The following is a 25,663-nucleotide window of genomic DNA, read 5'->3' on the forward strand; positions in this document are numbered from 1 at the left end:
GCTTCAAAATTATGGATTCTTCGGGAAAGTTGACCTTAAATAAGCCAAATTTTTGACGGGAAAGGTCAATTGACTGCTTTTCTCCGAAACGTGGCATAGCTGTGATTTTTGCGACCAACTATAAGCAGATTTAGAATACAAAATTAACTAGTGTTGCATCGCATTTGCTATAATGATTCACGAGCTGCTAATTGTTGAACGCAGTTGCAAAAACAGATACAAAACTACTACGTGCTAACAAGCTTCTCAACGCGCTCACTACAATTCGAAGTTCCCATTTACCGCAGCCAGGGAAAGTGACGGCAGCTTGAACAAACGTGATTAAGTACGGCAAATTTCGGTGACTGACTGGGAGCCAGCCCACCTCCCTTCAAGTCAAGTTCGCTGCTGCTGCTGGTTCGGTCATAATGGAAAGTGAAACCAATTTATGCGATAATCTTGAGCTTTTTTTCTGGCTTCGCCATCTATTTTTCTCTTGGTCGTCATTTCCTACATACATTATAACTTCTGTCATAAGTTCAGTGTGCATAGTATAATAAGCTTTATTTTCTTCCATTTTCTTTGCTTGCCTCATGGAGAAGCAGGAGCAGCAGAGGGGTGGCACTTATTGTATCTAATTTGATGGCCACTTGTCGCCTTGTGTGAGTTATTTGCATCCATCTAGGAAAACGAGCATTGAACCGGCTCACGAAGGCCATGTTCCGTCCGCAGATAAATCCGTCTCAAAATATACGGGAGAAGATGCGGCTGTTTGAGCAAGGTTTGGGTCGTTGTCCTCTGAAAATTATGCCCCTGTAATGCTAGATTATGTGGATTTTTATTCGATGTCACCAACTCATATCCAGCCCAGTTCAATTCAATACCCACTGCCTAAGCTAGAACACAGTTTATCGCTTATTTTTAGCTCACGTTTATCGACGATTCTCGGTAATCAAATCTCCACCCACCTGCATTGCTGATTGTGTAGCTTTCTCCATTCATGTTACACTGTGTTTCAAATAAAAATATGAAACGTATTCCAAAACTTTGTGTAGTTTAGGTTTAGATAAAAGACTTCCGATTGTCAAATCACCTCAATATCAATTTTTTGTTTGTTTTTGAAAAATTTGTCAATTTGATATAGATCATCACACTTTACGCCCTCCCTCCTCAGCTCAGTTTCATGGCAAAAATGAGGGACGACAATTACTTCTCGAAATCATAATTCCATTTCCTTAAGCTTCTTTTTATTCCAAAGTTATTGCTGCCATAACTTCTTTGCTTCTAACTATTTCGTCGAATTCATTAAGCAATACATTCATATGATGTATTCAACCGGACGAATGACCTATACCCATTCACATCGATATTTCAGAACCCATATAAAGCCGTGTTATCGCTACACCTGTATCTAGTTAAGTTATTTTACCTTATCCGTCGTTGTTGCCTCCACCCATATAAGTAGCAATAATCGAAAGAAAAAACGTTCTGGACACGTGAGATCTAATCGACGGCGTTCGTTTTTTTTCTCCCTTCCATTTCCATCCGATACAGATGCCAGCCTAGACTTGGGCTTCAACCGCCATCCCTCCCAACTGCATCACCATAGAAGAAGATACTCGGATAGTAGCAGCAGCTCGTCGTCGCACGGCAGTGGGGCCGCCCCGTCGTATCAGAATCAGAACCAGGAACCGAAGCCGAACGCCCACCACACTAGAATGATGCCTCCGATCAACCATTCGCAGGGCGCCATGACCGACTCGCAGGGATTGATCGTGCCGAAGAAGCTGGCCAACCCCTGCCTCGAATCGATGGACCGACAGAACCTGCACCGGGAGCTTATGTTCAATCAGAAAATGTGAGTATATTAATTGATGGAAATTGGGTTTATTTTGTTATTTTATTATTTTTACCATCATTGTGCACAACACAATTGATGAAATGAATTTCTCTGCGTTATTTTAGTGTACGTACTATCGAAGCAAAAAGAATTGGAACTCCAAAAGTAAAGCAATTTTTGAAGGTTTTATTAGCTCTAACAGGAGATATATTTCTTATCTTGCTTTGCTGTTGGAACTGATCAACACTTTTTGAAAAATATGCATTTTTCAGGGTTAGCATTAGCATTAGCATTGTTACGGTGTAATTCGTAGATTGGACACTAGTGATACTCATGTTTTACTTTTGAGATCCTCATCTAGAATGCTATCAGAAATCAAGAAGAGGAGTGCTCCTTGATTCCAGTCTTAAACAAAAATAACAAAAGCATGAGGATTACTACTCCTGGCCACGCCCATCTTCACCGTAACTAGGGAGAGGAAGGAAGTGTTGATGTGGTACTTACTTAACGAGAGGCCACCGACTAAGTGATATCTTCATAAGTACCACGGAGTTGGATAATGAGGAAGGTATTCGTTGGGTCAGGATTTGCCTGTAGCTGACAATGTAACCGTGGTAGATCTTACCCCGCAACACACCACGTAAAGGTGTCTACCCAGCGTTACAGGTCGCTTTTTGAAAAATATGCATTTTTCAGGGTTGGCCAAATACAGCACTAAGGTGGCCAAAACCGATACACTTCCCCTAGCAGAATGTTTATAAAACCACCCGGAAGCCAAAATTTCGATAGAAGGCTCGGTACTCGATGCATATTTGTATTTGATATAGTACACAATGTACCAACAGAACCCAGATGGTGCCTACATAAAGCATTAAACAAAATCATCGTCTTTGTAAATATGAGGCTATTATTTTTTTTATTAAATATTGTATTTAACGAAAGGCTATATGCTAACGAAAAAAAAAATGAAATTTTGATAGAATGTCCGGAGGGCCGACTTTTATATACCGATCACCTTAGCTCGACGAATTGAGGTGATGTCTGTCGATAAAGTTTTTAAATCTAAATCATTGGATGGCGATCTACTCACTACTGCAACTAGCGTGGAGCTGATTTCTGACCAAAAAGCGGGACGTGGGAAAATATCTTTGGCAACATGGCCACTATAGGTCCCTTTCAACATATTCTCGACCAAACATAAAAAACTTATTTCCGGGGAAATCCTTGATTCTTTGGGAGAGTTCATGGAGGAATTTCTGGAAGAAAAAGTCGGTGAGCTTCTAGAAGAATTTCCGGGGTTATTATTTTAAGACATTGATGTGAATTCCTGCAACAAAAAATATTGAAAAAATGTTAGGGGTAAATTTTGAGAATTCCGGGAGAATTTTTTAAATAATTTCCAGAGGAATTGCAAGGAGAATTTTTAGAGGGAATCCCGGAAGATTTTTGACGAAATTTTCGGAAGAATATCTGGGAAAATAGTCAGATGAATTTGCAGACGAATTTCTCAAGGAATTCTCGGGAGAATTCCCGAAGAAATGGTAGGTATTCCTGGAAGAACCGGAGGAATTCTTGGAGTAACTTGCGGAGGAATTCCTAAGGGAACTTTCAGAGAAATTCCTGGGGGCACTGAAAATCCACTTGAATTCCTGGGGGAACTTCCGGAGGAATTTATGGGAGCTAAGTAAGTTCCGGAGGAATTCGGGGAAGAACGTCAGGAGGAATTCTCGGAGGAACATCCGAATAAATTCCGAAAATTTCTAATGCACGAAATTGGTTCACACCGCCGCCAAGCACCAGAGGCGTGATGCCGCCACGCCACTACCATTGGCTGAAAATGATCTATTACGTCACCGCCTATAAAATTTCAATCGGCTCACAGGTCTAGATTAAATATCGAGGGAAATTCTGTATGAAATTCTCGAACAAACTTCTAAGGTATCCCCGAGAGAACCCTTGTGAGAAGACTTTTTTTTATATTTTATCTTTATTTAAGAGATTTTCAGCCCACGGTTGGCCCATCTCTAAAGAGGAAGCTTTTTCGGGAATTCCAGTAAGACATCTTAGAGGTGTCTTAGAAGGAACTCCTGATTGAATCTCTAGTGCAATCCAGGGATGAACTTTTGATGGAACTCCTGGGAATAGAACACTACTAATAATAATATATCAAACAAATAAGTAACTGAAAAAAAAACAAAATAAATAAAATAAAACGCTTCTAATTTCTTTCTCAAGAAAAAGTTTGTCACCGACAAGCGGATAGATTCGAACTAAACTTACTATAAGACTGTCAAAAATTCATGACACGTTGCATTTTTAAAGTATCGAGGTAAAATGTACGTACAGTCGGGAGTATGTACTATCGAGGTATGCCTGTATAAGGCAATTAATCGGGAATCGTAGTAGGTCGTGCCGCGAATGGACGTGTTTTGTTTTCGCTGTCACGTATTTTTGCCGATCTTTTATTCGTGAATTTCAAATATTTGCAGATTAGAATGTCTTCAAGTCCTTAGGGTCTGTTTCATTTGGAGAATTGAACTGAAATTAATCTTTGCACCCATCCTAAATATTTAACCCATATTAATTACCATATGATTTTTCTTTGAATAATTTAGGATTTTTTTAAACATGTTGCAAAGATTTTGGTGGCAAATTAAAGTCACACGTTCAAAAATACGAGCGAAAAAAATCGTGTAAAAACAGAATCCTGTGTAGTTTAAATGAAATGCCACGCGCGCGCGAGAAAGCAGTTTTCTTATGATTAATAAAGGAGGCTCATTAGTCCCGCCTCTTTGTTGATCAGTATGAGTGCATATATTGTGTAACCGTAACACTCACCAAAGGGGCGTGGCCACAGGGTTAACTTCATTCATTACAAGAAAGCAGCTTTTCAGCTCGTGAGTCATTTTATTCGAGATGTCGTGAATAGCAGACCGCGGTCCCACTATCAGCATCGGGGGATCTCCTGCCGGAAATTTTATTCCGCCGATGGTGTGGGTTGTGCGGTCGTTGTCCCCCACATCAGATGAAATTTCTTGTCTGTTTCGCCACGATGGCAACTGTGGCAGAAGCGCGGTGGAGCACATTTCTGCAACGGTGGCGTCTGAAGTACCATTAATTGGCTATCATCAGTAAATGCAGCTCTTAAGCCATGATTTGAGGCGAGATGAATTTTTATCAAAGTACAAATGATTCGCTTGGTGATGGCAGATAGTTTCCGTCGGTAGCAGAATCACGAGCGCACGTCAGTGACAGAAGCTGCAGAAAATTATTCGCATGGATAGCAGCAGTAGCAGTCAAGTGAAATGTCCCCTCAAGATTATAATTTTAGTAGGTAGTCTGCTTTATTTCAGGTTTTATTTCCATCCATGCGAATACATTTTTGCAGCTTCTTACGGCGCTCATGATGCTGCTGCCAACGGCAACATTCTGCTGTCACCAAGCGATTATGATTTGCACAAAGTTCGTCTCGGCCAACCCTCCTTTCCATAAAATATTCAAAAGAACTGATTGTTCAATCAATTGCTTTCCCTGTCGCGAACAGGGACAAAACCAAATCAGAATCTTGAGAAAATTTCACTTGGTTGCCACTAAAGCCACCCAAGCGAATAAATATTTGTAGCATCTCTCTCCGACGCGCGTTCATGATTCTGCTACGGATGACAACTTGCTGGCAAAGCAAAGCGGTCAACTTGCCCTTTGAACAAAATTCTTCTCACATCAATCTTCCCTTGTATAAAATGGTGGTCCCTAACCATGTGAGGAAATTTCACTAGAGTGCCACTGACACCGAAGATAGCCACTCGATAGTTTGCCGCTAAACCGTTACAGAAATGACCGCCATCGATGCTAGGACCGCTACCAACGCCATCATTTTGTGCGCTTTTCGTTCCCGCTCTCCATGATCATTCACCGTAGAGAAATGACGCGTGAGCTGGTTTCTGGATTGTTGTTTGAGGGATATTAACCCATAATGTTATTCATCCCTATTAAATTGAAAATTTATTAAATTAACTCTTTGTTCATTTCATTTCATTTATTTAGTTAACATCTAAACAGATAACACTGAATCAACAATTTGACGCCACAATGCACGGTTCGAGGCCGCATCTCTCCATCCTCGAATGCGCCCCACGCTCGCCAAGTCGTTTTGCACCTGGTCTGCCCACCTTGCTCGCTGTGCTCCACGCCGTCTCGTACCTGCCGGATCGGAAGCGAACAACATCTTTGCAGGGTTGCTTTCCGGCATTCTTGTAACATGTCCTGCCATATGGTACCCTTACGGCTTTAGCTACCTTCTGGATACTGGGTTCGCTGTAGAGTTGGGCGAGCTCATGGTTCATTCTTCGCCGCCACACACCGTCTACTTGCACACCGCCAAAGATGGTCCTAAGCACCCGTCTCTCGAATACTCCGAGTGCTTGCAAATCCTCCTCGAGCATTGTCCATGTTTCATGTCCGTAGAGGACAACTGGTCTTATTAGCGTCTTGTACATGACACATTTGGTGCGGTGGCGAATCTTTTTTGACCGCAGTTTCTTCTGGAGCCCATAGTAGGCCCGACTTCCACAGATGATGCGTCTTCGTATTTCACGACTAACATTGTTATCAGCCGTTAGCAAGGATCCAAGGTAGAGGAATTCCTCGACCACCTCGAAGGTATCCCCGTCTATCGTAACACTGCTTCCCAGGCCGGCCCTGTCGCGCTCGGTTCCGCCCACTAGCATGTACTTTGTCTTTGACGCATTCACCACCAGTCAAACTTTTGTTGCTTCACGTTTCAGGCGGGTGTACAGTTCTGCCAACTTTACAAATGTTCGGTCGTCAATGTCTATGTCATCCGCGAAACGAGTAAATTGACTGGATCTGTTGAAAATCGTACCCCGGCTCTCCGCATGACACCTTCTAGCGCAATGTTGAACAACAGGCACGAAAGTCCATCACCTTGTCTTAGTCCCCGGCGCAATACGAACGAACTGGAGTGTCCGCCCGAAATCTTCACACAGTTTTGCACACCATCCACCGTTGATTTGATCAGTCTGGTAAGCTTCCCAGGGAAGCTGTTCTCGTTCATAATTTTCCATAGCTCTACGCGGTCTATACTGTCGTATGCCGCCTTGAAATCAACGAACAGATGGTGCGTTGGAACCTGGTATTCACGGCATTTTTGAAGGATTTGCCGTACAGTAAAGATCTGGTCCGTTGTCGAGCGGCCGTCAACGAAGCCGGCTTGATAACTTCCCACGAACTCCTTCAATAATGGTAACAGACGTCGGAAGATGATCTGGGATATCACTTTGTAGGCGGCATTAAGGATGGTGATCGCTCGAAAGCTCTCACACTCCAGCTTGTCGCCTTCCTTGTAGATAGGGCATATAACCCCTTCCTTCCACTCCTCCGGTAGCTGTTCAGTATCCCAGATTCTGACTGTCAGTTTGTGCAGGCAAGTGGCCAGCTTTTCCGGGCCCATCTTGATGAGCTCAGCTCCGATACCATCCTTACCAGCTGCTTTATTGGTCTTTAGCTGTTGGATGGCATCCTTAACTTCCCTCAAGGTGAGGGCTGGTTGGCTTCCATCGTTCATTGAACTAACGTAGTCATCTTCTCCGCTGTCTTGACTTTCACTGCCTGTACTCTCCGCGCCATTCAAATGTTCCTCGTAGTGCTGCTTCCACCTTTCGATCGCCACACGTTTGTCCGTCAAGATGCTCCCATTCTTATCCCGACACATTTCGGCTCGCGGCACGAAGCCTTTGCGGGATGCGTTGAGCTTCTGGTAGAACTTGCATGTTTCTTGAGAACGGCACAGTTGTTCCATCTCCTCGCACTCCGCTTCTTCCAGACGGCGTTTCTTCTCCTGGAAAAGGCGGGTCTGCTGTCTCCGCTTCCGTCTATAACGTTCCACGTTCTGTCGGGTACCTTGCTGCAGCGCGACCGCCCGCGCCGCGTCCTTCTCCTCCAGAATCTGTCTGCACTCTTCGTCGAACCAATCGTTCCGTCGACTTCGTCCCATATACCCGACGTTGTTCTGCGCTGCGTCGTTAATGGCTGCTTTGAGCGTATGCCAGCGCTCCTTATGAGTGGCCCCATCGAGCTCACCCTCCTCCGGCAACGCTGCTTCAAAGATGCTGCTCGTATGCAGTGGCGACATCAGGTTGCTTCAGTCGCTCTAGGTCGTACCGCGGCGGTCGTCGGTACCGAACATTGTTGTTGACGGATAGTTTTGGGCGCAGTTTAACCATCACCAGATGGTGGTCAGAGTCGATGTTAGCGCCACGATATGTCCTGACGTCGATAATGCCGGAGAAGTGCCGTCCATCAATCAGAACGTGGTCGATTTGTGATTCTGTCTTCAGTGGTGATCTCCAGGTGTACCGATACGGGAGGCTGTGTTGGAAGTATGGTTACCTCTAAACGTTCGCACCATTGATCCCTTCCAACAAACCTCCTGCAGTTGCTGGGTAAGAGGCTAAGGACCGCGAGATGGGGTCTATTTTATTCCTTCAGATACGCGAAGTACCAATGGTACACTTTACCCAGCATTTGCCGTGCCGGAACCGTTACCCTACTATGTCTGAAACTTGATTTGTGCAATTGCACAACATGTGAAAGATTTAGTTCGAAAAATGTATTGGAGGGTAAACACTTCCTTCGGTGGGGTTTGATCCCACGAAACCAGTAGCCAGTAGGCTAGACAGGTGCTTTCCCTACTAAGCTACGAAGGACCTTCGTCATCCTCCGCAGCTTAGAAGGCTACTGATGAGATCAAATTTCCAACACCAGGCACATAGCCGAACTCTCGCAATCTATCCTGTCTAGCGTACTGGTTTCATAGGATTGAACCCCTCCGAAGAAAGTGGTTACCCTCCAATACATTTTTCGAACTAAATCTTTCACATGTTGAGACAAAGTACATGGTGGCATGTAGGGGAAACTGGACACACATGATCCCCGGGAACACATGATCCCCCATGTTTTCTCGAAAACTAATCACATTTTTATACCACTGATATGTGCAAAAGGATTCGCTAGATATATTATTGAATCTGAGTAACATTTGATATTAGTTACTTTATGTATATGGGTTTTAGAGAGGTTTTATTATTTAAGCATTCTCAATTCTTTTTTTCTTCAAAGGAGAAAAGTTTAATAACTTTGAATATGTCCAACCAAAACGTGTCAAATTTTTACTGGACAAAGTTTTATTATTGTAGAATTGAATAAATTCATTGTATTAACTATTGCTTATTTCAATTCAATACAATAAACAAAATAAGATAAATACTCAACATGGACACACTTGATCCCCCACAGTTTGGACACATTTGATCCCGATATTGCATATATTAAGGCGTTTGTTGTATACCATCGCATATTATAGTATTGTATGTAACTAAATTGATCTGTTAAAATTCTTTTCTATTTAAACAGTATAAATTATTTTATTTCTCTTTAATTTTGTCAATCAGGCAATACACGCGCAATTTTAATGTCTCAATAGCCTTATTGTGATTGAACATACTTAGTTTTGATTAGTTTTATCAAATGCATTTTAACATTATTTTCAATGAAAACGAGTATAAATTCTTCTTCTTCTTCTTATTGGCATTACATCCCCACACTGGGACAGAGCCGCCTCGCAGCTTAGTGTTCATTAAGCACTTCCACAGTTATTAACTGCGAGGTTTCTAAGCCAGGTTACCATTTTCGCATTCGTATATCATGAGGCTAACACGATGATACTTTTATGCCCAGGGAAGTCGAGACAATTTCCAATCCGAAAATTGCCTAGACCGGACCGGGAATCGAACCAACCACCCTCAGCATGGTCGTGCTTTGTAGCCGCGCGTCTTACCGCACAGCTAAGGGAGATCCAGTATAAATTAAGCTTTGAAAATGCTCAACAAATCACTGGGCTTAAAATCAGTATTGTTCGATCTGGTTTCAATTCTTTCCGTTTCAATTAGGGGAAGTTTGCTTACAATGAATTTTTAATAAAAGGCTCATTCGACAACTTTTGGTCAGTCGTTTAAGAGAAATCGCATTTGTGTAATAATAACACGCACTATGAGTTTAAAGCATGCGTGACAGTGCCATATTGATGTATGAAGTCACCATGATCACGGTTGTGGTATTGATAGTAATCTGGCGATCTCGATATATCACAGACTTTTTTTGTTGGTCTCAAAACAGGTACTCAGGGATATTTATCATTGACCATGGCATTTGCCGTGTGGCTAATTTTCAGAAGAGCTAATTTTCGTGATATGACAACTGTTTTTCAGTGGAGTGAATGGTTTGCAGATAAATCATCATCACCATGCCAACTTTGTTGCTATAGCCGACATTCTATCTGTCACTATTACTGTATTCGAGAACCAAAATACTTGCCTTGCTTATTACCAACAATACATTTTCGCACGACTGCTATTACGACAGACTACGAATAATTGTTAGGATTTGAGAATGGACCAATTTGACCTTTCATTAGGCTTGGAAGAACCAAAACATTTTCAGTTCATAAAGGGATCAATTTCCCCCTATATAGGGATCAAGTCTCCCGCAAGTTTTGAAAATGCTAAATTTTCTATCTTTCAGCAAAATCGAGTTTTTGGTAACTTTTATGAACAAATAATTGCTTCAATGACGTTTTGGATAACTAATTAAATTCTTTATCAAGTCCATCAAAAGCGTGCAAATCAATGCATGTTACATCGAGAAATATTCTAAACAAAAGTGGGGATCATGTGTGCCCAGTTTCCCCTACAGATACCCGAGCAGGAGCGACGACCTCGATAACAGAAATTGGTATGAACTAGCCTTGCATAAGAGGTAAAATACCAAAAAATAAAACCAAAAACTTATATGCAGAATATTTGAGGCATATTGGCTGCATTTGAAATAAAATTTGACAACAGAGTATGTTATGGCTCAAGTATTGTGCAAATTAGCTTTTGGTATTATTCCTTTGGTATTTTACCTCTTATGCAGGGCTAGTTCATGACGTGAAAAGACGTATTGCTTCTGCGAATAGGGCCTTTTTCGGATTACGTAACCTCAGCTTAGGTCCCGCAACATGCAGACGGAAACGTAACTTGCTCTATACAAAACTCTGATTCTACCAGTGGCCCTTTATGGACATGAAGCATGGACGTTAAAAAAGGCGGACCGGAGAGCTTTCGGAGGTTTCGAGCAAAAAGTGCTGCGTACAATATTCGGAGGGAAACTAGAAAATGATGTGTGGCGCAGACGAATGAATCATGAGCTATATCAAATATACAAAGAAGAAAATAAATATTGTGAATCGTATAAAATACGGCAGACTTCAGTGGGCTGGTTACTTAGTGCGAATGTCGGAAGAAAGAATAGCGAAACAATATTCAACAGAGAACCAGATAGAGGCCGGCGACTTCGTGGAAGGCCACGAACACGCTGGCTACCCCTCGGGGAAACTGGAGGAAAATTTCGTGTTTCAAAAAAGTCAAACTTTGACCGCTTTGGTCAAACCCTTAACGAAGTCCGATTGAGCTGAAATTTTGCATGCCGGCTTTTTTTGAGGAGATGAAACTTTTAAGCACTAACCGTTGTTGAAATTCGATGGTAAAATTTTTCTCATACATTCCATTGGCACCCTAGTGCTCATATACCATGGCACTATGTCACCTTCTGAAGACTTTTGGGGCTTCGTCTTCCGTTGTGGCGTCTTCCGCTGTCGAGTTATATCGATTCACTTGAAAAAAAATATAATTTTAGTAGAATTGGTAAAACTTGAGATAAGCACATATCTCAACATATCTCCAATTTTTTGACACAGTAAAGAATATGAATTCAAGACAAAATTTTCAAAACGACTTATCTGCTTTTGTAAACAAAGATTGAAACGACGATTCGACGAATCTGATAGCTCTCCTACGCAAACTAACACCATTAACATGTAGCGGAAACCTTCACCTACCTATTAGTGGTGTTGGTTTGCGTGGGAGAGCTATCAGATTCGTCAAATCGTCGTTTGAATCTTTGTTTACAAAAGCAGATAAGTCGTTTTGAAAATTTTGTCTTGAATTGCTCTTTTAAATGCCGTGTAAACATAATTTTTTTGGAGACATCGAAATTTGAAAAAAAAAATATTTTGACAGAAAAACGAATATAAATTTTGATCTGCAAAAGATATTGAGCACATTTACCCATCAAAAGTTGCATTTTTTAACTCTTAAAGTCACCCGAAGACGACTTTTCCGAAAAATCGAAAACAAAAAAAGTAGATCAAAAATACTGTTTTTTAAGGGACACCCTAATCCAAGTAGGTAAAATTGCTCTAAATCAGTCAACTTTTTTTTATATTATGGGCCACTATTTTTTTAAGCACCATAATGATAAATTTTCTATTCCGAACAATTTTGTAAAACAATTTTTTTTCTAAATAATATAGTTTTGGCGTAGAATGCATCTTTTCGCGTAAATCTGTATCCTGGACCATAGGGCTGACTTCGTTACAAAAACTTCTTTCTCTTCTATCATATCATTCACAGTGGACTCTAAGGATTCTGCTAACATATCAGCTGCATCATCAATGTAGTCGCACTAAAAAAAATCTCTCATCTTGAAACGTAGCACAGACTGTAAGCAATCGCTAGAATATATCCTCCAACTTTGGTTTTAAGGTCACTCCTGACGGAATCCAAGTTACAAAGTGCTCGCGTTTTCGGGGACACACCACTCGATTCAGAGGCGGCGCACAACTGTCATTTTTGTTGATTTAGCTTTGCTGCGTCGCAGCATGCGTGAAATAATAAAAATTACAGTTGTGCGTTATTTCTGTATCGAGTGGTGTGCCCCTGAAAACGCGAGCACTTTTAAACTTGGATTCCGCCAGGAGTGACCTTAACTGGACTTGAGATAACAGATTCATTCATTAAATCCACCTTGCGACCCTTCGAGAAAATTCGCGAAAGAAAAAAATGTAGAGCAAGTTATGTCGGAAGTAATTCTGGCACAGGCCTCTAAATTCGAAACTTTATGATTGATTTTTTTTCGCAGAAATATCATATTTTTATATAAAGATTCTTTATAAATCAAAATCATTGATGTATCGCAAGATGGGTTTTGGTGCTAGGCAAGATTTGTCCAATTGCTTGGGGGAACCAAATTCCCGGGAACACTTCCGGATGTGGCTAATGTTTCCAAAACCTCTCAAGAACTCATCTATTGATATTGTCTTCCAAAATCATGGAGTTTGATATGTCGCAAGATGGGTTTCGGTGCTAATATAAAATAATCGAAATTTGTCCGCTTCCCTGAGGGAACCAGGCTCTCGGGAACACTTACGGGCGAGGCCAATGTGTCCAAAACCTCTCGAAAAATCATGTGTTGTGCGTGTCTTTCAAAATCAATTAGTTTGATATGTCGCAAGATGGGTTTCGGTGCTAATCAAAATTTGTCCACTTCCCTGAGGGAACCAGGCTCCCACTTCCGGATGTGGCCAATGTGTCCAAAACCTCCCAAAAACTCATCTATTAGGATTCTCTTCCAAAACCATGAAGTTTGATATGTCGCAAGACTGGGTTGTGTTCACTTGAAAAGTGTCCACCACCCCAGGGATACCCCAGGGAACCAGGTTCCCGGAACATCCGGAACCATGTCCTGGTGATTCAAATGTATCAAAACTAACTTCTGATGCTGGTCAATGATGATTGACCACGTTTGCATCAGCATTCTGGTCACTTTCGTTCATTTTTCAATGGTTTTAAAAAAAATGACTCGTTTTTGACTGCATCTGACCCAGGACCCCCTTAATAAATCCGGCCGGATTGGCCCCATGGCCAAAATAGACATGATGACGCTTCTTCCCTGAAAATTTCATGGCAATCGGACTAAAAATGAGCCTACACGGATTATTTCAATTTTGATTTCTAGGTCAGACTGAAACAGGTTAACCAGGCTCCAGGAAAACTTCCGGACGTGGCCACTGTGTCCAAAACCTCTCAAAAACTCATTTATTGAGCTTGTCTTTCAAAATCATGGAGTTTGATGTGTCGCCAGATGGCTTTCGGTGCTACTCGAAATTTGTCCACTTCCTTGAGGGAACCAGGATCCAGGGAACACTTCCGAACGTGGCCAATGTGTCCAAAACCTCTCAAAAACTCATCTATTAAGCTTGTATTTCAAAAATCATGGAGTTTGATATGTCGCAAGATAGGTTTCGGTGCTAATCAGAAATTTGTCCGCTTCCTTGAGGGAACCAGGCTCTCAGGAACACTTACGGACGAGGCCAATGTGACCAAAACCTCTCAAAAAATCATGTGTTGTGCGTTTCTTTCAAAATCATGGAGTTTGATTTGTCGCAAGATGGGTTTCTGTGCTAATCAAAATTTGTCAACTTCCCTGAGGGAACCAGGCTCCCGGGAACACTTCCGAACGTGGCCACTGTGTCCAAAACTTGTCAAAATTCATCTATTGAGCTTGTCTTTCAAAATCATGGAGTTTGATATGTCGCAAGATGGGTTTCGGTGCTAATCGAAATTTGTCCACTTCCTTGAGGGAACCAGGATCCCGGGAACACTTCCGGATGTGGCCAATGTGTCCAAAACCTCCCAAAAACTCATCTATTAGGATTCTCTTCCAAAACCATGAAGTTTGATATGTCGCAAGACTGGGTTGTGTTCACTTGAAAAGTGTCCACCACCCCAGGGATACCCCTAGGAACCAGGTTCCCGGAACATCCGGAACCATGTCCTGGTGATTCAAATGTATCAAAACTAACTTCTGATGCTGGTCAATGATGATTGACCACGTTTGCATCAGCATTCTGGTCACTTTCGTTCATTTATCAATGGTTTTAAAAAAATGACCCGTTTTTGACTGCATCTGACCCAGGACCCCCCCTTAATAAATCCGGCCGGATTGGCACCATGGTCAAATCAAGTCATGTACCAAAAAATAGATATGATGACGCTTCTTCCCTGAAAATTTCATGTCAATCGGACGAAAAATGAGCCTACACGGGTTATTTCAATTTTGATTTCTAGGTCAGACCGAAACGGGTTAAAAACTAGCAAATGAAACCCAGCTTTGCCCGGGTGTTGAAAATGTCACAATGAACTATTTGCAATACCGCACTCTAGATTAATTTCTGTGCGTTTGTTTTGTTTTCCTCAACAGGTGACCCAAAATAGTATTCTAATTATTTTTTACATTTCCCCGTAAAATTTACAAACTTTTTGTATATACAAACCTTGCGGTTCCCAAAACAAATCGATTAGGGAAAAAATCTTGCAAATCGATCAACCCGTTCGCGAGTTAAATCGTCAGGAAGGTGATCTCAACTCATTTTTATTATATAGAAGATTAAGAGTAGATAACCAAAAAAACTAGTGTGAAGGTGAATGAATCGGTCGGATTTCCAAAATCTAAAATAAAACAAAAAAAATATTAGATTTGAAAGATTTTTTTTAGTTCAAAATTATTTGGCTGCCCATTAACTGCCCATGATCGCATATTTGTAACACTCGCATTTTTGTTCATTTGTAAAAAAAACTGAATCGCTCAGAAAGCTCAATTTACTGCACCTAATTACACAAGAGTAAAATAGGCTTTACTATCTTGCTTATCTGTGATTGAGTTTGTGGAAAGGATTGACAAACAATTTACGAAATCAACCAAAATGCAAATTTTACAAATATGCGATCATAGGCAGTAAAGTCTGCCATTTAGAAATTAAAGTTTTTTCGATTTTCTGGATTTCTAATAAAAGACCATCGTTTTATTGGATTTTCAAAATTTTCCTCAAAAGGCCACGTCAAGTTCAAAATCCTGGTTCAAAACTTCATACAAAAGTCATTTATTTGGTCACTTTTTCTGCAATAGAGAGTCACTATTTGGTCACTTTTTCGTCATCGTTGGTCACTAAAGTCACTATTTTGAACGGCAGTCATCGCTACCAGCCCTGTCATTGTAACGAATCGCTATTACTTTAGGCCAATCATCGTACTGCTCCTATCCTGGGATGTTTACTAATCTGTTGCAATGAAGTAGAGTCCATTAAATTTTGGAGTTCTCGCCTGACAACGTAGTTGCACCAATTAATGTTGAAATCACCATTAATTTTGTTCCTATCATAATCATTGTAATCAAGAACTCTTGGTAACCATTCCTCCTCCTTTACATCAAAAATACTAGCGTTAGGTTAATGATAAATGCCGCCATACATAGTTTAAAACGCTCCGATAGACATAACGACAATCAAAACCTTCTCTTGCCTCGTTTGAATCGCCTCACTAAAATCAAAATGCCTCGTCTCACTAAAACAAAATGGATCATGTTGTAGAATCATCAGTTTGATTTCCTCAATACGACTGCAGATAACGCAGTATCTATTTTTTCCCCTTTCTTGAATTTCTGATGTACTGGACACCGAAACAAATGATCAGATGGTATGGTGACCTCATCTAGGCCTCACCATGAAGTAACGCCTAAATCTAGTCTTCTGCACGAAAATTTTTAAAAGAACAACTCTCGCGTGATTTTTGAAAACGTCGTAAGTCCAAATGAGAGACTCTCTTTCATTACGCTCTCTTTTGCTAATATCTAGGCTAGTTTAAAATTTGTTGCAATATTTTCACCTCAGCACACTAGACAAAGCTATTTTCTTCAGATCGGTAGTGGAAAATCCAATGTAAATGTTAGTATGGCTTTGTAATAATCGAAAGAAAAAGTAAACAAAGAGAGCCTCTCTTTTGTACTTACGACGTTTTCAAAAATCACGCGAGAACTTACTCTACTCTCTTCAGTTGTTTCTCACCAACACGCTGAACTTCAATAATAGTTAGTGTCCAGTTGGATCGACCGACATAATGGAACGAGCTTACAGAATAAATCTGATCAATGATAACAAGTGGGGAGAAAACTATGCGAGACAAATGTTACTCTTATGTTTGTTTAAAAAGCGAATCCAGGTCCATTTTGCGTAAACCAAACCTAATCGTGTGTTAATGAAGTTGAACTTGCAATTCACGTGCGATCAAAACTTTTTGCTGGAAGTTTTTGTTTTCTTCTGGAACGAATAGAGCACTGAACTTATGGCACCGAGAGTGACTAATGATAAATAGTGCTGTCCAATGAGCAGTTTGAAGTAGCTCGAAGTTTCTCCCGCCCTACTTGTTCTTTTTTGTCAACAAATGGACATGAGCAGAATGGGAATAACTTCGAGCGACTTCAAGCTGCTCATTGGACAGTACTAATACTTGCATGATGGCAAAATGTATCATAAATTAAGCCAGAATGTGTCAAATAAAAATTAGCAATAAATCGCTAAATATTTCCTAATCTGTTGATTAACAGCTTGCAGGCTGTGCCACGTTTTGCACTTCTTCGATCGCAAATGAGGACGGTAAACAACTTCAATTAGGTATCTCTTTATTACAACAATCTATCGCGCCACAATTTTCAAAAACGTTCCATTAACAGGACGTAGCGTCATGTCGGACTTGATCTTGACCTCATTCTCCGAATCACATGCCAACAACCGATAATGGCCAAGCAACTTGACGAGCGTCGCTTTAATCTCCAACAGCGCGTATTTCTGTCCAACGCAATTTCTCGCCCCCGCACTGAACGGGATGTAGCTGTACGCATGCCGTTTGGCATTGTTCTCTTCGTTGAACCGCTCCGGATCGAACTTATCCGGTTCCGGGAAAACATCCGGATTGCGGTGCATTGCGTAGATCATGACCGCAATATCCACACCGGCCGGTACCAGCTGACCGTCGATCGTCATGTCACCGGCGGATTTCCGTCCGATTATTGGAACGGACGGGTGGATCCTGAGGACTTCCTTGATGGTCATTTCCAGATATTTAAGCTCCTGCAGTGCACTGTAGGTTAGCTCGGCGTTTTTGAAGTCCGCACCGATGATTTGCACCATTTCATCATACAGTTTTTGCTGAATTTCTGGATTCCGGGCAATGTGATACGCCGAAAAACTGATGCAAGAGGTTGTTGTGTCGTGCCCAGCGAACATAAAGGTATCTACTTCCTCGCGAATATCTGAGTTGGTCAGAGCATGCCCCTCGACGGATACGTTCAGCAGCAATTCCAGTAAGGTCATTTTGCGCTTCCCGTAGATATCAGTTTCTTCCATTTTCTGTTGTGTTACTTGTTTCGATTTTTCATCGTCAAGCTGTGCTTTCCGCTGCAAAATGACGGAGTCTGTGAACTTGTGCAGAATTTTCAAAGCCTCCCGTTGCCGTTGTGCTGCCTGGCTCATCAGGAAAAATATTTTGTAATCTCGCAAAGCACTAAACAACCGACGAAAGATGATATCCGACATTCTGAAATTGGATGATGACATTTCAATCAAACTGATAAAATAATTGTTTTATACTTACTCTTTAACAGCTTGAACATACGAAGAATTCGGATCGTCCTGAGCATTCAGCTTTACCCCCATGGCCGATTCCGAGATGATGTCCAGCGTGCAGAGCGTCACGTGTTCGTAAATGTTAAAATCTCCCTTGTTTACCTGATCTTTGAGCTTGTCTACGAATACTTCACTCCGCTCCTTGAATATTCCCAGAAATTCTTCCAGAATTTTGAAATGAAACGCCGGGGTAATAATGCGTCTTCGCTGAGCCCACTTCTTTCCCAGCGATGTCACCAAACCCTCCTTAAGCCAGGGTCGCATAAACTCGTAGATAATGGATTTTTTAATCGTCCGCGCATGAAGCACTTGCTCCACGACTTTGGCACTTGTAATCTGCAGCGCGGGTGCATTGAACAGGGTTTGTGCGATTATGTCGTTACCATACTGGCGATGAAAGTTGGTAAAGGTGGCGAAGATGTCCGACGGTCCGCGGTCATTTTTAAAGAGAAGCGTACTGCCCAACACGGGCACCGCTGGAATTGTCTTGAAGGTCGGCAACTTACGTTGCAGCTCCCGAACGACGAGCAAATTTTTAACAACCGTACTCAGAATCCATATTAGGGTGGCGGCCACCAGCGATATCAGCATCAACAAAGGCACCATTGCATAGGTCTCGTTCAAATTGCTTCCAAGGTCACTTTGGGGGGAATTAACACATAAATAACCGCGTCGAGCACAGAGCTGCACGAGCTCGCGTAGACGGCGTCCGATGCGCGATAGAATCAAACTGGAACTGATGGGCCATCCATCCCACCAGCAGTCAGTGGGCTTGCGTGACCGGCATGGGAATGCGAAGTGGAAATAAAGATAAGGTGCGGGATCCCACAAATACTCGTAGTAAGTGGGTATGTTGCGATTACAAGATGGAAATGTAAGGGTATCGTAAAAGAAGAAATTGGTCAAAACAAAACCTACAAGAGCTTTTGTAGGTTTCGTGCAGCTTCGCCAATCACTATAATGACCAAATGATGACCTGGAGATTTTTTTTGTGCTCTGGTGATATCTGCCCAGCAATGAAGATTACTCTTGTTTTTTTTTTGTGTGGATTTATTACGACGTATACCGTTTTGAATCAAATCCCAAACATGACTCATGCGTTTATTAGCTCATTTGAACTTATTTTGCGTAATTCTGTCCATAGGATCGTGAATTCATTTACAATCTTGGTCATCAATTCAGTATGGAAATAAAAAGCTTTTTCGCGCCGGTTCCCGCAGTCTACTGTTTGTCACATTGACAAACATTTGTCAAGTTTATCCGGACATCTATCATCAAACTGATTAGAAATGAACATGGATTTCAGGCTTGCTTGACTTAAAATATTTGTAATCATGACAAACAGTGTACTGAGGGCTTTAAACGTCAGTGTTCGGAAAAGGGTAACGGAAGGTAATGTTATCGTAGGTTGTGACGTTGGTTCATCACGCAAACTAATCAATACCTATGGGCTACAGCTCCTCGATAAACCTATGCCGAATAGAATATCCTTTTGCACTGGACTCGATCCTGGGCCAATCGCTTCCAGTAGCTCTGAACGTTTAGCGACCCTGGGTCAATTTCTACTGCAAAAAGCCATCGTGTACGCGACCTTACACGAAGCATACGGCCTATTCCGGGTTCTCTACTGATTTTTTTTCGCTTGGCACTCTTTTGACATACGAACAACGTGTTCAGCCCACCGTAGTCTACCGTGTCGTATAAACTTAACAATATCCAGCTCTTTCAACACCTGGTACAACTCGTGATTCATGCGACGCCGTCATATATCATTCTCCTGTTGACCGCAGAGTTTTGTCCGCAGCAACTTACGCTCAAATATTCCGAAAGATCTCCGATCAGTCTCCTTTAACGTCCATGTTTTATCGCCGTATGAAGCCACGATAAGAATCATAGTGCTATACGGCGCGAATTTTGTCTTCGTTTGCAGACTACAGGACTTAAGCTGGTTACAACGTCCGTAATAATCCTTTTCGCAGCTGCAATACGCCTTTTTACCTCGCACTTAACATAATCATCGCACGTCCCTAGAGTTCCAAAGTACACAAATTCTTACGAACGTACGTGTCGTCGGCGAAACCAAATAGCTGAACGGACTTCTTTGAAAATCATTCCATTCGTGTCAATTCCTGCCCTTATATATTGAATAATAGGCACGAAAGACCATCACCTTACCGTAACCGTTTGCGCGTTTGCCATGAATACCGCCTAACGGCCCCACGTACTCTCTTGCAATTGGTGTTAGTCAGCCACATAAAATTTGTGAGAGTACCTTGTAGGCTGCGTTCAGCAATGTGATTGTTTGGTAGTATCTACAATCCAGGTTTATACTTTCCATCCACTCCTGCTGCGCTCTAGCCAGTGCCTCACCATCGTGTTTAAACAGGTCCCCTGGTAACTAGTTGGTCAACCCAAGGGGCTTTGTCTTTTTTTTCAACCGGCTGATCTCCTCCTGGACTTCCTAGAGATCTGGAGCCGGAAAACGTATGTCCTGCGCGCGTGTTCACAGGTTCGCTACTATGCCACCATCGTTGTCTGCCACATCTCCATTCAGATGCTCTTCGAAGTGCTGGTTCCCGTTTATGTCCTTACACATAACAGGCTGTGTCACGTAGCCCTTACGTGAACGGTTCAGCTTCTCATGGAACTTTCATGCGTTATTAGCGCGTAACAGTTGCTCCGTCTCTTCATGGTCTCGATCTTCCTGCTGGTGCTTTTTCCTCCGGAAGTTTCAGTTTTGTAGTGCACGTTGATGATCTTCTTCTTCTTATTTGCATTACATCCCTCACTGTACTATACTATGGGGAATTCTCATACAAATGGGTTGTCAAAAATATGTTTTCAATGAAAACTGTTTCTATGCAACATTGCAACATATATTATGTGAAGGAATATTTCAATACCAAATTTTCAAAACGACTTATCTGCTTTTGTAAACAAAGATTCGAACATTCGGTTGTTTGTGTGCTGTCTTACCGAAACGTGCAACCCCGTTGGTTGCCCGGCGAGGAAAGAGGCAAAGTCATGGCCTGCTATTCACTAATAATAAATATTTGCATATCTGTCATCAATCTTTCACACTGGAAGTGGTTTGTCCAATTTCTAATTCATCTCACCCTCACAACGACGATTCGATGTTTCTGATAGCAGTCCCATGCAAACCATCACCATGATTTGCGTGGAAGTTCCACCAGGATCACCTAATCGACGTTTGAATCTTTGTTTACAAAAGCAGATAAGTCGTTTTGAAAATTTGGTATAAATCTAAGAAATATTTAAGGCTGGTTTCTTGATTAAAAGCGAGAAAGCCAGTATTACTACTGTGTGAATTGAGTTCGTTTTTTTTAAACTTTTTTCGGACTGTTTTTGTTTGTTTCCAATACAAAATGCATAAAATAGCAAAAAAAACATATCTTGTAAACATTATTTTGTAAACATTACTTTGTATTTTCTAATATTTACAAATATCTTCTTTCTTCTATCTATTAATCTATGTATATCTATTAGAATGGGGCTTCATCGTCATTGTTTCAAATCAATGTTTTTACGAAACCATTCTGGGTCTCAATCAACTGTGCAGAATTTAGGCCCAATTGGTTGCTTCCTCGCTTTCCGTATCGCGTTTGAAGTATATTTTTGCATGTTTACTTCTAGAGGTTTCAGTTCTTCATAAACCAAGTGGCACATTGCGTTAAAGTTTGAAACATGCCGAAAAACTTTGCTGAAGAAGGTACGTTACTGGAACGTCTACGGAAAAAGTTATAACGCTTCAAAGATTGAGTGTTTAAACCATATGCAAAAAATCGTTTATTCTGCCAGCACTGTCGACCTACGTGAACCAATATAAATTATTACTGAATGTTATTTCAAAATTATTGATCTTATTGGGCTTTGGAGTTATTCGGAAGAAAGGAAGATGAGTTTTGTCCTCTGACAACCATAGATTGTCCGATGGTGCTGGCAGAAACATTTATTTATTGCATGTAGTTTGAACAATCAATTTTTGAAGCGTGATAACATTTTTTATAAACCTTCCACCTACGTACCTTCTTCGGCAAACGTCGTTCGGCATCTTTCAGACTATATGGTAACGTATTGAGTCACGTGATTGACGAAAATGAAAAAAGTACGTTTTCCCATACTAATCTCCATTTACATTTAAAACGGGATGCGGAAAAGCACAACCAATGGATATTGCGCATAAGCCCCAAAATTTTATTCCCACCTTTGGGTTTCCGCGCCGAGCACTCAGCGCCAGACTCGGCGACAAGGAGATAGTGGTCAAGTTGGTACTCCTGATTTTTGACAACTGATATCGATTGGTTTTGTGAGTGCATCGATGTCAAAAAATAGAGCTTTTAGCTGAAAATTTAATTGTCAAATGCACATTTTGACAGCAATATAGATGTATGAGTGAATAAAATGTGCAAATGCTCTATCGCGGAAACAGTCGCTGAAGACAAGTGTCAATGGTTTATTCCGTGACGAAACGAAAAGTTTCAATGCAAAAGCAATACCATTTTTTGCACAGTTGATTGAAGGCCCAAAACGATTTAGAAAAACCTTGATCTGACTTGATTGGATGAAGTTTGCGGTTTTCCATACAACTGCGCCCCAGTCTAATATCTATAGAACAATGAAGTAGAGAATAAAATGACATAGGTAAGAGGAAACAAGGAAGAAGTAAAGCGATGGGAGTAGAAAGAAGGATAAAAGAAGAAGTTAGAAAGAAGGTAGAAGATAGAAATAAGGAAGGAGGAATGAAGAGCGATCCCGATCGAGCCTGTGTAATATTCAACTCGAGTTTTGCGTTTTTCAACCTATTATTGTATTGAGCAAAACGGCAAGGAGATCGCAGCAGCCATTGAACGCGCGCGGATGGGTTTTTAATATTTGTCCGTCTAATTTCGTTGTTCCTATTTTTTACATTCGGCTGGAAAAGGGCTTATAGAAATAAAGTTCAGTGTCGGGTATCAGGAAAGTGATAGTTTTACGTTCCATTAAAGTGATTCAGCTAAAGTGAAATTTTTTACGCTTCTCGGCCTTTTCGCAAACCGTTAGTGTCCACAAGTGCTCCTTTGTTTGTCCGAAACTTTAATGATCTGTGCTGAAAAGATACGAGGCATTTCGGTAGAACCGATTCCTTATCACTAAAAAGTATCCTTTTGCCTTTCTCGTATTTTCGGGTGTTTTACGTCACAGTGTATTAATTGGTATACAGAGATACAGAGATATAATCGGCAAAGACCTAGGCGACGAATTAAGGATCACGATTGGAAACTTGGAACATGGAACTGCAAGTCGCTAGGTTTCGCAGGTTGCGACAGGATGATCTACGATTAATTACATCCCCGCAACTACGACGTTGTGGCGCTGCAGGAGATTTGCTGGACAGGACAGAAAGTGTGGAAAAGCGGGCATCGGGCGGCTACCTTCTACCAAAGCTGTGGCACCACCAACGAGCTGGGAACCGGCTTCATAGTGCTGGGTAAGATGCGCCAACGCGTGATTGGGTGGCAGCCAATCAATGCAAGGATGTGCAAGCTGAGGATCGAAGGCCGTTTCTTCAACTATAGCATCATCAACGTGCAATGCCCACACGAAGGGAGACCCGACGACGAGAAAGAAGCGTTCTACGCACAGCTAGAGCAGACATACTATGGATTCCCTCTGCGGGATGTCAAAATCATCATCGGTGACATGAACGCATAGGTAGGAAGGGAGGAAATGTAGGAAGATGAGTTTTGTCCTCTGACAACCATAGATTGTCCGATGGTGCTGGCAGAAACATTTATTTGTTGCATGTGGTTTAAACAATCAATTTTTGAAGCGTGATAACATTTTTATAAACCTTCCACCTACGTACCTTCTTCTTCGGCAAACGCCGTTCGGCATCTTTCAGACTATATGGTAACGTATTGAGTCACGTGATTGGCGAAAATGAAAAGTACGTCTTCCCATACTAATCTCCATTTACATTTAAAACGGGATGCGGAAAAGCACAACCAATGGATATTGCGCATAAGCCCCAAAATTTTATTCACACCTTTGGGTTTCCGCTCCGAGCACTCAGCGCCAGACTCGGCGACAAGGAGATAGTGGTCAAGTTGGTACTCCTGATTTTTTGACAACTGATGTCGATTGGTTATGTGAGTGCATCGGTGTCAAAAAATAGAGCTTTTAGCTGAAAATTTAATTGTCAAATGCACATTTTGACAGCAATATAGATGTATGAGTGAATAAAATGTGCAAATGCTCTATCGCGGAAGCAGTCGCTGAAGACAAGTGTCAATGGTTTCAGTGACGAAACGAAAAGTTTCAATGCAAAAAGCAATACCATGTTTTGCACAGTTGATTGAAGACCCAAAACGATTTAGAAAAACCTTGATCTGACTTGATTGGATGAAGCTTGCGGTTTTCCATACAACTGCGCCCCAGTCTAATATCTATAGAACAATGAAGTAGAGAATAAAATGACATAGGTAAGAGGAAACAAGGAAGAAGAATAGAGATGGGAGTAGAAAGAAGGATAAAAGAAGAAGTTAGAAAGAAGGTAGAAGATAGAAATAAGGAAGGAGGAATGAAGAGCGATCCCGATCGAGCCTGTGTAATATTCAACTCGAGTTTTGCGTTTTTCAACCTATTATTGTATTGAGCAAAACGGCAAGGAGATCGCAGCAAGCATTGAAAGTGCGCGGATGTGTTTTTAATTTTTGTCCGTCTAATTTTTTTTGTTCGTATTTTTTCCATTCGGCAAAGAGATTGTAGAAATAAAGTTCTGTGTAGGATATCACGAAAGTTATAGTTTTACGTTCGTTTAAAGTGATTCAGCTAAAGTGAAATTTTTTACGCTTCTCGGCCTTTTCGCAAACCGTTAGTGTCCACAAGTGCTTTTTTGTTTGTCCGAAACTTGAATGATCTGTACTGAAAAGATACGAGGCATTTCGGTAGAACCGATTCCTTATCACTAAAAAGTCTCTTTTTGCCTTTCTCGTATTTTCGGGTGTTTTACGTCACAATGTATTAATTGGTATACAGAGATACAGAGATATAATCGGCAAAGACCTAGGCGACGAATAAAGGATCACGATTGGAAGCTTGGAACAAGGAACTGCAAGTCGCTAGGTTTCGCAGGTTGTGACAGGATGATTTACGATTAGTTACATCCCCGCAACTTCGACGTTGTGGCGCTGCAGGAGATTTGATGGACAGGACAGAAATTGTGGAAAAGCGGGCATCGGGCGGCTACATTCTATCAAAGGTGTGGCACCACAAACGAGCTGGGAACCGGCTTCATAGTGCTGGGTAAAATGCACCAACGTGTGATTGGGTGGCAGCCAATCAATGCAAGGATGTGCATGCTGAGGGTGAGGATAGAAGGCCGTTTCTTCAACTTTAGCATCATCAACGTGCACTGCCCACACGAAGGG

General features: G+C 41.5%; 2 protein-coding genes across 2 annotated transcripts in view; one reads left to right on the top strand and one right to left on the bottom strand.

Moving 5' to 3' along the window:
• Positions 1-620: 620 nt before the first annotated feature.
• LOC134205698 (protein FAM107B-like) overlaps positions 621-25,663 on the top strand; it is a 35,085-nt gene continuing 10,042 nt past the window's right edge. The window contains exons 1-2 of the mRNA XM_062681227.1: positions 621-760; positions 1,534-1,837. Of these exons, the coding sequence (XP_062537211.1) occupies positions 697-760; positions 1,534-1,837 (368 nt within the window). The 5' untranslated portion in view covers positions 621-696. The remainder of the gene's footprint in view (positions 761-1,533; positions 1,838-25,663) is intronic.
• Positions 17,214-24,573, bottom strand: LOC134218532 (probable cytochrome P450 4d14). The gene is made up of 3 exons (XM_062697659.1): positions 24,523-24,573; positions 18,202-19,004; positions 17,214-18,144 (listed from the first exon to the last, which is right to left on the bottom strand). The coding sequence occupies exons 1-3, from the start codon at positions 24,571-24,573 to the stop codon at positions 17,244-17,246; spliced, it is 1,755 nt and encodes a 584-aa protein (XP_062553643.1). The 3' UTR covers positions 17,214-17,243.

The sequence above is a fragment of the Armigeres subalbatus genome, chromosome 1, assembly GCF_024139115.2.
Source record: "Armigeres subalbatus isolate Guangzhou_Male chromosome 1, GZ_Asu_2, whole genome shotgun sequence".
In the NCBI taxonomy this organism is placed as follows: Eukaryota; Metazoa; Arthropoda; class Insecta; order Diptera; family Culicidae; genus Armigeres; species Armigeres subalbatus.